We start from the raw sequence: 15,342 nt of genomic DNA on the forward strand, positions 1-15,342 counted from the left end.
AAGCACTTAATCTACAAGTAAAGCATCTTAATTTACATCTCCACAACTTTTTATATATCACTTCATGTATGTATATATTTGCTTATTCACTCAAAGCCTGGTATATAACAAGCACTTAATCTACAAGTAAAGCATCATCTTAATTTACATCTCCATGAAACTCGATAAACTCCAAGTACAGAAGCTATACTTACGAGGCAAACTCGACATAAAAAGCCACATAATAGGGGAAAAGAGAGCTTCCACAGTAAAGCACCATGCGTGCTCGATCTGCGGTTCATCCGGTAAGAGCAGAGGCTCCTGATATGATCTCAATGAGCTCCGTGGTGATCGATGCTTGACGGGTCCTTAAAGAGAAATCAAATGACAAAGGGCTAGTTTCAACACATTTGCTTTATATTTTTTATGTGTCAATGCGTGAATGTGTGTGTCTACATATGTCAGAAAAAAAAAAAAGAAAAAAAGAGAAAGAAACCTGTTATGAGTAAGCGTAAGGCGATGGAGCATTTTGCCAGCATTTCTACTGGAGTTGTCCATGGCAGACATACGCGCTCCCAACTCGCTACATGCATTCTCCAGCATCGCTTTAAACAGAACCTACGATGATACGTATGTATTTACAGATGCTTGTATCTGTGTATGTATGTATATGTACGGATGATGCGTGTACATACGTACGTATTTATGTTTGTCTCAATCTCAATGCATCATTAAGAGCCAGTATCATGTTCACAGATAGGAAAATAAAAGTGCTGAACCTGCTGAGAAATTTGTGTTGAAAATGCATCCATCAACTGATTAAGATCAGGAGTCTTACACAAGCAAACTGGAACTCCACAAGATTCTGAAGCACTTCTGATTTCGTCTCCCCTCCTTCAATCTCATATGAATCCAAATCCCCGAGCATTCCTCCTGCTTCCGATTCTCTCTCCACGACCTGCCATATACAGAAAAAAAAAGGAAAATTACAAGAAAATGATCTTTAGTTCAGGGTAACTTGTTGTTTGTGAATAGCATCAAATGATTAGAGAAAACCTGGGCTCACCTCAGGGGATAATATCGTTGCAACCGTCGGCCAATGTATGACTACATGACGGAACTTGTTGAAAACAATTCTTATAGCATCAAATTCGACATTCTTCAAGATAATGTCCGCCAATTCAGAGATCTAAAAAATTTGTCATATCGGCATTAGCTAGAAAGTAGTACCACAAATTTTTTTTTTCTAATGCCCAAATATAGAAAGGGCGAGTCATAGATCGACAAGAAATAGAACTAAAATCATAAAAAGGGATGAAATTGACCTGCGTAAAATTAATAGGAGTCTTCTGCAGCTGCAGCTCAGTTATAGTCATCGCAATGTCGTCCTTCGAATCACTAACCATTTGAACCTTACCCTTTTCTCCTAGTATGACATACTTCGTTTCCCTTTCCGAACCTGAGCGCGAAAAAGGTTGGCCAAATTGAAAATATGACCATGGTAATAAAGAATTTAATAGTTAATCATCCAATAAACAATCCAGTACCAGAAATCAACTTGTAAAGAGCTTTGCTGACGTTAACTGACGCTGAATGGATGCTTCCGCAGAGGCCCTTGTCCGAGGTAACGGCGACTATAACATTCTTTTTCACATCAATACCTGATATTTACAGAATAAACTCAATTAACATATAATAGAGAAAATGAAATAGGCATATAAAGACATGTTTAAGGAAAATATAGCCCCTTTTTTCGAGTATAAGTAACGAAAAATTCTATGCCTCTTCAGAGTAGTATTTCATGGAAGTTGATATTAGGCTCCTAGTTTTAAGATTGAAAACAATGATGCTGAATACATACGTGGAGTATCTCCGAGAAGTGCAGTAAACGGCTGCCACAGGCCGCGCGAATTTTCGACTCTTTGTTGAGCTGATCGTAGCTTCGACGCTGCGACCATTTTCATCGCCTTCGTGATCTTCTGAATGTTCTTGACACTTTTCATCCGGTTTCTAACTGCATCATGTGTTCACAAATAGCATATGTAGGTTTCAAACTACCGTTTTTCTCCGAAAGTTTCAAACTACCAGGTAACAGTGTTTTAATCATTTATACTCGGCATTTTCACTCACGTGTGGATTGATTTTGACTAAAAATCTGAGCACGTGGGTTTTACTTAAACAGTAGGAAATTATGCGATTCCGAGCCTATTACCGACTTGAGTCGAAACCGATCGCCCGCCTCGCGGCGCCATCTCCCTGTCGATCGAAAATCCCAATGAATAATTCAAAACATCATCCCGATTTAAACACGAAAAGGTTTGCGAAAAAAAAAATAAAAAGTAACATATGAGTTCTCAAAATTTGAATAGGCAGAAGCACAAACACCAATTGTACTATTTTTTTTCTTATAGCATTTTCGGCCCTGTGAAGTAGAAATATCAAACTAGAACTTCTACTTTTGAAGCACTGCACGTTTTTATTTGTCAAATATGCTACTGTGCTATTACTGAAAGCAGAAGCAGAAGCAGAGTCGATCATGACTAGAAAAACCATGCCGATGTTAATAACCACCAACGATACATAAAAGACAAGTAAATGAATGTGCTCGTACTCGGAGAAAATGGCAGATCGTGCGGTGTTCGCGGTGTTGGGGAAGAGACGGGGGAGGAGGAATCGCCTCCGGTCCCATCTCAGAAGCGCTGTCGCCATCGATTTCGCCGGAACGTGCTGGAAAAGCTCTTTTCTCTGAAGCTGCAAGAGCGGGCTGTGGCGCTCGCTTTCCCGCGGCCGCGAGAAGAAAGAAGAGGGTGCGAGAAGGAGGGAAGAAAGCCGGGGAGATATTTAAACCGGGCAAAATGTATTGCTAGTCCCTTTGCTATCTCGATTTTGCTCTTTGGTCCTTGTTCTCTTCGGGCGTTTTTTGTATTTAGCCCCCACAAGACTTTATTTTTTATAAACGATCCTAACAAATTTATATTTTCATAAATAACCCTCGTCTTGCCACGTGACCGCGACATGGTGATTGGATCACCATGTTCTCTTGCGTATTTTTCGTCCCTAAGTAAAAAAGGGAGAGAGTAGTATAAACACGGTGATTCAATTACCGGATTTAAATACAGTAATTCATTTACCGTGTTCAATTTAAAAATATAAATGTGGCGCTAAGTGGTGAGAAGAGAACCATATGTGCAAATATAAATTTATTAGTCATTTGTAAATTTTTTTTGATATTTTTGTCAAAAAAAAATCTTTTTTCGGTCGAAGAGATTGTCCATAATAATTTATAAAGAGTATTTCAACAATATTTCTTACCATTTTTTCAATACAGCAGGAGGAAAAGTTATTCTAGTTACTGTTTTGTGTTCACAGGCTCATATCTATATTCAGAGAAAAAAAATGGTAATATTTAATTGAGTAGGGCCAAAAATTAATCCACATGTCAAGCTGAACAGGCACTTAGCAAAATAAAGTGGACAAGAACTTGACATAGAGATAGCTTTAAATAATATATGTTTCTTTTGTTGACAACAACGCAAAATGTCAAGATGGAATCAGCTGCTACTTAAAATAGAGGACAAGAGATCATTAAGTTGAAAGAAAATCATACAAAATGTAGAAATGATTAAGCTGTCTTAGAACAAACACCCAAAGTTAGCAAACAAAATAGTCACAACCAAAAAGTACAATAAACAGTATAGTATCCAATAAGCATTACCTATCAAGTTTCCACAATTCACACTATTCCTAAAATCGGTTAGTGTAGTAATAGTATCATTAATGTGCGGCAAATCTTTACAGGCCACCAAAATCACTATACATTCGAATTCAAGGTCTCCTTTGTATTTAGTGCGCAAAAGATATGCCGAAACTGGGTGATTATAACTTCCTAACAGTAGCATCATTAATGTAATCAATTGCTGCTGCTTCGCTAAGCTGTTTCCCTTCTGTTAGTCCTTTCACCAACGTATTTACATAGCCTTTTGCAGGGGCAGTAAGTGGCACCTCACCTGATTTAAATCGCTCAAAATCAGATAATCCACACCTGCAAACATAGAATAAAAATTGCATTAGGTTTTTCCTTTTTTGTTACTTTTGACTTCCACAGTACGGCAAGAACATTGTGAATAATCACTGTCCATAGTATTAAAAGCACATATCTGAGTGGAAATTGAGTGAATAGAGAGAAAAAAAAGAAGTAAGAAGCATACGTCATTGTTAGAATTGGAAGATCATCCTCCTTTCCCAGATAAAGAACATTAGAATACCATCCATCCTGAGAAAAATTTGTGCAGCTGTTAAACTTGCAGCAGACTTTCAAGCAATGCATTTTAAAATCACAAAAAAGAACAACGAGAATAAGCTAAAGGATTTCCAAATAAATAAAGACTTCAACAAGATTTCCATTCATTCAGAGTGAGACATTGATTAGTCAGAATCATTTCATAATGAACTAAAGATGCAAAAGGATGGATGAAGTACCTTAAGGACCTCAAGATGGAGAGACTTGTTTTCAGAAACGAAGTCCAGAGAAGACAAATTGAACAAAGGAGACTCGATCTGTTGGATAGAACAGTTCTCTTTCACTAAACAATTTTCTTGGAACAATAAATCATTGAACTGCTCAAGCCTGTAAGTAAATTGTAGAAGCAGAATGGAAATACATGAGTTCATAGTCGAAGTTACATCAACCTGTTTGTCCTAGCTGAGAGCACTAGAACTGTTAGAAGAAGCACTAGTAGGTTTTTCATTAAAATCTCCTCAAAGCTTCTTGCATAAACAGAAGCAGAAGTTGCACATCGAACTTAAGCTTTCAAGGCCCAAAAGCTCATTTTAGATTCAAGCCACAGCAAGCTCGAAATTTACTGTTAGATAAATACCTAAATCTAGAGGCTTCTCTAGACGCAATAAGAACACTAGCTAATTAGATAAAGAAGAATGTCACAAGCACATACGTTATCTTGTACATGCATATGTGAGCTTTCTCATTGCTGTTACTTTCAGGATGAAGAAAAGCAACACCCCCAGGGCCCCATGAGCGGGTAAATGATCTCCCAAAGAATAATCTGTGAGGCATGGTTTTCCAGGCAACATCTTTTGGTGAACTTCTATCCCGTGATCCACAACATGGTTGACTCATACCTTCGACCTGTTGATACAAGGGATATGTCGATGTTCTCACAAGAACAAAAACAAGAATTGCAAAATTATTAGAATAACCAGAGCCGGGAAAGAGAGTTATGAAGGATCCTTTGTACGCACATATACCAAGAGATAAGATAGCAAGATATATATATAGAACTAGGCTACTATGCTATTGATAGCACCAAGTCATTGGTGCTACCAAGTTTTTGGCTATTGGATTAAGAGATGTGCGGTTAGGATGATGTGGGCCCCCTAGAGTTGAGTGGGTGGTTGGTTGAATAGTATGATCTAACGGGTGAAAATAATGAAAATGGTAGATCTAACGGCGGAAAATTTGGTAGCACCACGTGCTTCGTGCTATTAATAGCATAGCAGCCAGACTCTATATATATATATATATATATATATATTATAGTCCTTTTTTTCTATTTTGGTAAGTAAGAAATGTGTCTTCAGGACTCCATCTTTATAGTTTTCCCAATGACAAAATTACAGTTCATTACATCATCTACCAAGTTGACTTCAATACCAGCTGATATGTTAACTGATCAAAATTACAAGCAACATTTATATTAGAACTCATGAAAACACAGAATTTTACATATGGAAGGCTTTAAGATCACGTGATTGAAAAAAGAAATGTACGGAAGGTAAATATGATCAATCAAAAACTATTTGTTTCCTGTTAAGAAAGATAAAACATTTTCTTATGACAAGCTAAACCAAAAAAAGTAATCCTCAGTCTACAGGCCACAACAAAAAGCAGATTATACAAGAGAGACGAAAGAACCTTGGATAGTAGAAAGTTTCTGAAACAAAAAAATATACCTTCCCCCCTTCAATATAGCAGAGAAACCTTGGCCTCCACATATTTGATCCATAGCTAGCATACCAAATGTAAGTTTCTAATAGAGCTGATCTCCAAGGAACACAACCGTCAAGAATCTTCATGGTTACATTATGACTTGCTTCAAGTGGATCATTTAGATCTTTGGTAGTTGCACTGTGATTAGAGGTAGTTCCTTTTGCATGATCCAGCCCATCTACATTCAACCTTGAAAGCTGGGAACTCAGATCATCTTCAGCAACCTCAATGACATTAACTGAACAGACAGAAGCAGAGGGCTCATGAAGATCCTCCTCATCTGATTCAGAACTTGAATAAAAGTTTAGCTGTATTTGAACAAAAATGAGTCAGAGATCCAAACATAAACATGATTTGTTGTGTTAAAAAGGATATGAATTCTTATATTAACTGAGTTTAACTGAAAATTTATTGACAAACAGTTGTTGTAGGTAAGGATCACGTTACTATGCATTAACAACTATTCTAGTGCGATATATGTAGACTATACAACATGATTAGTAGATGTTAAGTCAGCTTATAATAGAAGATTAGGTAAATACTATGGCTTAATTGGTTCATTCAAGCTGCATAAAATCATCAAAATAAAAGAATTTAAGTACCTCAGCTAGGTTGAGTTTTCTACTGTGAGCCAGTAATTCTTCCGGTAATTTACCACCCAGAACAGGCCAATAGGTTTTCAATTCATCACGAACCTGGACCCAAAAAAAAATTAAACTTTAAAGCTATGAAAAATGCTTCGACGAGATTAAAATGATCGGAACTTCCCAAAAAAAAAAAAAAAACCTATAAATCTAACTTAACTATGACTAAACAGACAAAATCAATAGAATAACCCAAGAAACAGAACAGACAAACAACAAACTACCGCTTGTATGACTCGCCACGTGGACTCAAAAGGTTTGTTCTCCACTGAACCAAGAGAAGGTTCCTCTCCCAATAAAACTTTTGCGCAAGCAAAAACAGAATTCGCTATTGACTTAAGATTGTAACCTCCTTCAAGGACCATTACTATCTTTCCTCGAGCAAAAGTGATCAGCTGCAAAAGTGAAAAAGGGAAACATCTGTAGATGTTCACATAGAAACTCATACCACATTCAGAAGATACAGTCAAGAAGACAGTTAATAACCTTTTTCAGCAGAAGAGAATATCCGTAAGGAGTAATACAACAACCACCAAGTGGGTCACCAAGGGCTGTTGAATGATACAAATTAGTAAACCCAAAACGTTCACATATCCATTAGTTCAGCAGTCGGAATCTAATTATCAGTACTAGTTGATTAATACGAAATAGTGAATTTCACTTAGTATTTTCTTGTTTATTAATTGCATACATATTCTCCAGCGGGTTGCCATGAAAATTTGTCTACCTGACCTCATCTGCCATCTTGAAAAACCGTAGGAGAAGAACAGCAGTTCCTTTAACAATCCACATAAAAGAATATCCCGATTACTACTCAAAGATGTAATGGATAGAAGCATACGACAAGTAGCATGTGCTAAACAGAGTTTAAGGCTGATCCAAAGGTTCAAGAACCAAAACATTTTATTTCGTTCAAACACTATTTTTATTTGCTGCAAAGATAAATGAAAAGAATACAGACCAGTTACATCATTATCTCTCTATTTCTCTTGAATTTCTTTCCAAGCAAAACTGTTGTCTTCCATTCAGTTCTTTCAAACCAAAAAAATACTAAGAAATAATTGCATGCTACCATGACAGATTATCTTAATCCGCAGAACGAACTGGATGATGAATGTCATCAGTAGTTTTAACCTTTAGGCTTCGTCCTTATAGAGATACCAGAAGTATACTTCATGTGACTTTTTTATTGTATTGAAATATGTACTTTACGCAACACAACTTTAAACTGAGCAAATGGATTGGTAATAAGTATATTAATGAGGATAATAAGAACTTCAAACGGTAAAGAATTGAAGAGCTACCTGCATCAAATCCAGCAGAAATCATAACTATGTCAGGATTGTAAGCTTCAGCAACAGGTATTAGTACATGATCCCACACAGCAAGGTAATCTGCATCACCACATCGTCCATGTTCCCAAGGAACATTGATGTTATAACCTTGACCAGGACCTTCGCCAACCATACAATGAGAGCCATCCCCACCAGCAGGATAGAAAGTTCCAAAGTCAAATCTGCAACAAGGATAAAATGATTAGAAGCTTTAACATAATGTAAATTAGCTAAGAATAAATGGTAACAGCATAGACAGACAAAGTAACACTATAAACAACAAACAAACAGACGAGGCTAACATAAAATTGGGCCCCGGATGTGATACCATTGACCATTCTGAAAAATTTTGTAGTTGGGTAAAGGTGTATTAGAGATGAGCAAATATGTTGCAACAACAACATGACACCAAAAAAAAAAAAAAATCAATAGATCATTTAGCCTAGGAAATGATGATGAAATAAGAAGCTAGGAGATAACTTGTTGTACCTGTGAACAGAAAAGAATAATACATGAGGATCCTTATAAAATGTATTCTGTGTGCCATTTCCATGATGAACATCCCAATCCACAATCAAAATCTTTTTTATACCTAATTCTGGCTGAAACAAGGACAATGAAACAGTTAACATGCATCCATATTTTCAAATAGCAAAACAACGTAATGTAGCATGAGAACGAATATACTCTAGAGGATTTAGGTTTCTTCTTACATAAAAGAAAACAGAATTAGAAAAATAGTAACATTCTATTTTGGCTGCACAAGATGACATCGAGAACAAATTTAGATGCACACCTCCTTTAATAGAAAGCTAACTGCAATAGCCACATTGTTGAAGAGGCAAAATCCCATAGCCTCATTATGCTCTGCATGATGTCCAGGAGGCCTTACTAGAGCAATCGCCGAATTAAGTTCCCCATTAGCAACTTTCTCAGCTGCCTAATTGAGATAAAAAAACAACAATAGGCCTTTTCAGTATATTTTGGCCAGTAATAAGAGGCTTTGATACTTCTTTAAATATATGACATATTATTAGGTAGATAGCAAAAACCAGTTTGAAATGGTTAGATGCAAATTATTACCTCAATAACTGAGCCTGCCGCGAGGTAAGCAGATTCCGACGAACCCTCATTAAAGTAAATAGAATTGAACCTCTTAGCAATCTTATTCCGGCGAGAGTCGAATTGCTTCGAGCTGATGCTTCTGATCAGCTTAATATGGTTTTGGCTATGAACCGACGCTATATCCTGATCCTCAGCTTCCTTTGCCTTCACAAGAACACACCTAGGAGAATAGCCATAATCAAACAAATATAATCTCATTTTTCCACAGATACAGTTCGACTACTTGTATCATACTCGCCAAACAAGCTCAAGTCTCCCATTTTCACACGCCAAAGCGTAATAAACTAAAAATTATTGAGCATTACCTCAAATCTCTCATGCGCAAACTCTCCGATCACTTCTCCGGGTTCGAAAAATTAGGGTTTTAGGGTGAATAAGCAAAGGCGAGCAATCAAAGCTACATCTAGTTCATTTTAATCTAATCTAAGGATGAGAGATGGAGGATGAGGAGATCGAGAGGAGAAGATACCTCTTCGTGATCCCCTCGGCCTCGAGCTTTCGCCATATGGCGCGGAGGCGCTCGGGGTTCTCGGGGTGGCTCTCGCCGTCCGGGGTGGCGTGGCCGCACATGCGCTCGTCGTAAACGAGGCCCACAGCCGACGGCGGCGGCGGCGGAGTCTCCGGCGCCGCCATTAGAGGCGACGATCGAGCTCGGGTGGTCGAGGAAGAGGAAGAGGGTCGAAGCCGAGTAATGTGGGGAGAGAGGCGACGGGGAAAGAAGAAGACAGAGAGAGAGAGAGAGAGAGATTGGTGGGATATATTTCAGAAAGAGAATAAAAAAGCCAAAAAAGGAAGTGAATTTTAAAATTCAAAATTTTGATTTGAGAGATGCTGCGTTTTCAAAGGGAAAGAAAAACTGCGGAGATGGGGAGTTAACGCGTAGGTTGTGGCTTCTATCCGAAATTTTGTTAGATATTTTTTCATTATTAAAATTTTTTAAAAAAAATAGAGAATAAGATAATATTTTCTAGATAGAAATAAAATCATAAAACTGGTATGTACCAGTAAATCAGAAGATCTTCAAAAGGAAATTTTTTTAAAAAAACTCGCTACTGAAGTTGCCTCCTTATACTTTGGTAAAAAAATCTAAAACAGCCTCTTATTAGCGTTACTACTGTTTATGTTGTAGGCTTTATACCTTTCTTATTGGAACGCACTTTTATTCTGAGTTCCTTCCAAATAGCTCCGAGAGCAAGAGCTCTATCGTTTGGTTCGAGAATAAATAAAAAATAAATATTCTAGGTATAGATATAAATTGAGGTATAAGTGGGATTAGATTAATTTTGCATTTGGATTAAAATTGGGTTATTCCTGAGAATAAAAAAAATAGCGTTTGGTTAGGTAAGATGGAATAAGAAAGATAGTGGATTTTATAAATAAAAAATAATTATATTATCCTCTTATTATATTTAAATTTAAATTTTTAAATTTTTAAATATTTATTTTTAAATTTAAATTTTTAACTTTGAAATTTCAAAATTTGAAATTTAAAATCTCTAATTTTAAATTCAAAATTTTAAATTTTAAATTTCAAACTTTAAATTTAAGATCAAATTTAAAGTAAACTATTCATTGATTATGGAATCGGAATGGAATTTATTGATTCCGATAGTTATCGTTTGTTTTATAGAAATCGAATTCTAATTCCCATTCCACTCCGGAATGGGAGTGGCTAAATCCATTTATGATCCAATTCGACTTTGAATCCCGGATTGGCTCATTCCAAAGTAAACTATTCAAAATCCTTTTTTATCAACACATATCTCCTCTCCCTTCATCACTTTTCTCTCTCTTAATTAAAACCCTCTCTCAAAAATTTTAAATTTTTATTCCGATTTCCATTCAAATAATGGACTAAACATTTTTAAATGATTCGTCATTCCATTTTTCATTCCAAAGCAATTCAATTCCACTTTCCATTCCTATTTCAATCATGAACCAAACATGCCCTTAATTTAAGCTCGAATCTTCTTCACCATGTTCGGCGTCTAAACACAATATTACTAGACTGTTGACTTAAAGAAGCCAACATTATGCCTCGTGATAAGCGGCTAGATTAGACCGAATCATGTTCGAAATAGCAGAAGACCGGATTAAGCCTAGTCACAATTTAGATTTGTGGATGTTGTGTTTGTGCATTTTAAATGACTTTATTATATATTTTTCTATAAGCGGAAACTTTTGAAATTAATGGTCAGCGCCGAGCAATCTGACACAAACAATTAGTGATTTAATAAAATTTACTCCACATGATATATTGCTTTTACATTATACAGTTTTTTGGACAGCATCTATCTACACCTCTATATACCTATACATTATTCTTCCTAAATTTGCCATATGGCAACATTCTTTTCATTATTGGGTGTAGGGTCCACTCCGAACTGGCTCAAGTCCTCCACTTTTCTTTTTTTTTTTTTTTGATTGAATCAAACCGAATTTTTCTTTATTTTTACTTGAACCAAACTAATCATTGTTGAGTGTAGACTCTTCCAAACCGGTTCAAGTCCTCCATATGTTTTTCTCTTTCTTTGCATGAATCGAACCAAATCACACCTTTGCATTGGCCCAAACTGTTTCTTTTTCACTTCTTTCAACTGTTATCTTTCTTCATCGGCAAGATGAATTTCACTCTTATTCTTCGCTTCTTTCATTATTGTTTTCTTTTTTTTTATCGTTGTTTTTTATTTTTCTCTAATTATGGATTACTACACTAGTTTCAACATAAATTATAATATTGATCATGATTAGACCTTATAACATTTATAGAGAGGCTTGTTTCTGTTGCATATAGTTGTATTATGCTATGAAAGCTATCTCATACTAGTTTTTTTTTGTTAGTAACACTTCCCAAATTTTACCATATGTACTAACGCAGTTCGTTAATAATTTAATAGTTGGTATATAAGATTTCAAGTTCGAAAATTAGTTATTTTACATTTCTAACTTAGTTCATTTTTTAAAAATGAACAAAGCAGGTAACACACCATCTTTCTCTCCTAAATTGCTAAAAGCAAAATCAGGTCAAAAATTATTTTGATATACAATGACTGCTGACTACTGACTAGCACCAAGTATTGGAGATAAAGATGATTCAGGTCCAATTTGGGCCAACTTGCTCCTCCATTATTCTTCACATTTTTGGATACTTAATGAGTCATAAACATTGGACTGATAACAACAAGTTTAAAAGTATGGTCCAAAATATATCTCACAATATGGGCCGAACCAACTCTTTTCTAGCAGGCTTTGTGGTTAGTACCCGAGACTCAAGTTCGAATCCTAGTTGATTCACATTTCCAGTTAAGTTTATTTTCAAATGAAATAAACGAAGGGAGTAGCGCGTTATCTATCTCTAAAAAAAAAAAAAACTCTTTTCTAAGAGGCATCCTCAATAATTTTAGGACATGTTCTGTATCCGAACCACACCTGAATTTCTAAGTATTTACCCATACTTAGAGCCAATGCGACTTAATTTGAATTTTTTTAAAATCCCAAGAAAAAAACTCCTTTGGCATAATTTGACCTTGTGTGGAAGTCAAACTTAATGGGGGTGTTGGTTTCTCAAGAGAGCGTAAAAAATTATTTTTCGGACAAATTTTTTTTCATGAATTAACTTTTGGAAAGAAAGAATAAAAATGTTACTTTTATAAAATTTTGAAAGAAAATTAACAAAACTATTTAGGATCAAAAAATATTTTTTTAATAATATTTTTGGAAAACCAAACTCTCTCTGGGATAAAAGTTTTTAGTTTTGAAGAAAAAATAGTATGCTACGACACTTCATTTATTAGAAATATGAACTAAACGACAAGGGTAAGATAACACAAGGCTCGGAGTGGGCGAAAAAAAAAAAAACCTACACTATTGATTTCAGCTTTGCTGATTTGCGGAGAGAAAATACTCCCATGCCAACTGTTTAATCTTGTAGATAGGGTTTGGCTGGGTATTCCTAAAAATCACTCCGTTTCTAACCTTCCACGGGACCCACCAGCAGGCTACTGAGCCGATTAGCTTAATACTTATAAACTACGATCCATTTCTAGCTATCCACCTATACGAGACGAAGTTCACATCGTCACCCAAATCTTCAGGCCGGACACTCTCCAATGTCATCACCATTAGAAATTTAGAAAAATTACACTGAGAGAACCGGTGATCTTAAGAAGAAGCCAGCAGAACGGGTATACGCCTTGTGTACGAAACGAATACACGTACTCGCAGCATTGATCACCAAATACTGCATACGGTCTACGATATCGTGGATACACCCGGTGCACGCACCGATTTCTCGTAGTCGATCCCTTGGTTGAGCCATGTGATGCTCCTACCAACAATAGGGCAATTGAAAGCGATCCCGTACCTTCCAATAATGGAAAGGGAATTGAATGAGCTGCTCATTTAAGAAGCCTTGTTGTGTCCCTTCGCAACGCCTTATCCATCCAATATTATTATAAATATTTTACGATTCAGATTCACCGATCATTTCTAACGTAAATGATAAAAAATTTGATCGGTATTCATGATTTTAAATTTAAATTATAGTTGATTCACATTTTAGTTTGCTATTTATTTCTCAAAAATAAAAATTCAGATTCAGATAAAAAAAATAAAATTATAATAAATATTTAAACTCGGAGATGTGGTGATTCATACGATTCACCGGACTGTCTAGACGTACTACTAGAAAGTACTGACTCCGAAGCATCATCAAGGCTGGAAGAAAATTTCTGACAACCCCGTGCGTAAAGTTTGTCTCTGCACCAAATTCATTTGGTTGATATAAACTCACACTACAAAAAAAAAAAAAAAAAAAAAAAAAAAAAAAAAAAAAAAAAAAAAACATTTAAGAAAGTTTTTTAACATTTAATAATATTTAAAAATGTCTCAATATAATCTAGCGTCATATTTGAAAAACATCGGTCACAGCGTCGGCAAATGAAGAGCTACCATGCATATACCGACGCTTATGCCAAATATCGGTAAAATATATTTTGATGTTTTAAAACGTTAGAATATCTGAAATAATGGCGCTTTAAAACATCAAAAAATTAAAAATAATAATAAATTTTATCATTTAATAAATTAGTTTGACATAATTACTTTTTAAAGTGTCAGTATTTGCTATATTATAAAAATACTTAAAGATATTTTCTTTCATGCCTTGTCTAAAAAATATTTTTGTATGCAAAGCGAATCCTGCAGGCCAGATTGTTTCCGATTCAAACTTAGGGGGTTGACACTAGAGATGTAAACGGATCGGATTCGAGGCGGATTTTTAAAAACCCGAACTCGAACCCGACTCCAAACCTGAGATCCGAATCCGAACCCGAACCCGACGGATTTTAAAAATCCATATCCAAACCCGAATCCGACCAAAAATTTGAAACCCGAACCCGAATCCGAACCCGAACCCGAAAATTTGAACCCGAAACAATTATTTCTTTTTTCAATATTTCAAAATATATTATATTAAATCTAATTTTTTAAAATACAAATTCAAATATAACATCAAATATATATATATATATATATATATATATATATGAGTCTATATATATATATATATATATATATATATATAGAATTAGGCTACTATACTACCTATAGTACGAGTTCCGGTACTATAGTATTTGTTTTCAATCTAGGCGTTCAAATCAACAATCCACACCGTTAAATATGATCTAGGTATATGAATTTCTTAGGAATAAAATTTTAGTTTTTTCGATATCGTTTACTTAGAAAATAAATTATATCAAAATGGACGTGGAAATTGAATAATCTTAAAATTTGAGCATAGACTTTTAAATTCAAGATCAAGAATGTTAACCTAATCTATATAGTTTAAAGTATTTTCTATCAAAATTTAAAGAAATTTAGATTCTTCTACACCGTTAAACTCCAAACTCGTCATAATAGCCATTGAAAATTAACAATTTTGAAATAGTTTGATCATGAAGTAAACTATGTCGAAAAAATATAAAATTTATTCTAGAAACTTTAAATACCCTAGATTAGTTTAACGTGTGGATCGTTGATTTGAACACCCTAAGATCGAAAACCAGTACTATAGTACCGAAGCCGTACTATAGATATATAATAGCCTAACTCTATATATAATATATTATAATATATATATATATATAATACAAAATAAATTCGGGTTCGGGTCGGGTTCGGTTTCAGATCGGGTACAATCAAAATCTATATTCGAATCTATATCCGTCGGGCTTCTATTTTTTATATCCATATT

At 35.2% G+C, this 15,342-nt stretch overlaps 2 protein-coding genes across 2 annotated transcripts; both read right to left on the reverse strand.

Moving 5' to 3' along the window:
- Positions 104–2,629, reverse strand: LOC109720271 (ATP synthase subunit gamma, mitochondrial-like). Its single transcript, XM_020247266.1, has 9 exons — positions 2,591–2,629; positions 2,192–2,235; positions 1,841–1,993; positions 1,527–1,640; positions 1,305–1,438; positions 1,046–1,168; positions 818–937; positions 476–597; positions 104–347 (listed from the first exon to the last, which is right to left on the reverse strand). Exons 2-9 carry the CDS (start codon positions 2,229–2,231, stop codon positions 278–280), a joined length of 876 nt encoding a protein of 291 aa, XP_020102855.1. The 5' UTR covers positions 2,232–2,235; positions 2,591–2,629; the 3' UTR covers positions 104–277.
- LOC109718241 (histone deacetylase 5) lies at positions 3,570–9,700 on the reverse strand (the record flags this gene model as incomplete). The annotated part of the gene is given in 13 exon segments (XM_020244365.1): positions 3,570–4,021; positions 4,188–4,252; positions 4,459–4,606; positions 4,932–5,125; positions 5,950–6,294; positions 6,589–6,681; positions 6,855–7,025; positions 7,117–7,181; positions 7,935–8,146; positions 8,454–8,566; positions 8,761–8,904; positions 9,048–9,249; positions 9,559–9,700. Coding segments are annotated over 13 exon segments (2,060 nt in total), but the record flags the coding sequence as incomplete, so codon positions are not given.

The sequence above is a fragment of the Ananas comosus genome, linkage group 1 (assembly GCF_001540865.1).
Source record: "Ananas comosus cultivar F153 linkage group 1, ASM154086v1, whole genome shotgun sequence".
Classification (NCBI taxonomy): domain Eukaryota; kingdom Viridiplantae; phylum Streptophyta; class Magnoliopsida; order Poales; family Bromeliaceae; genus Ananas; species Ananas comosus.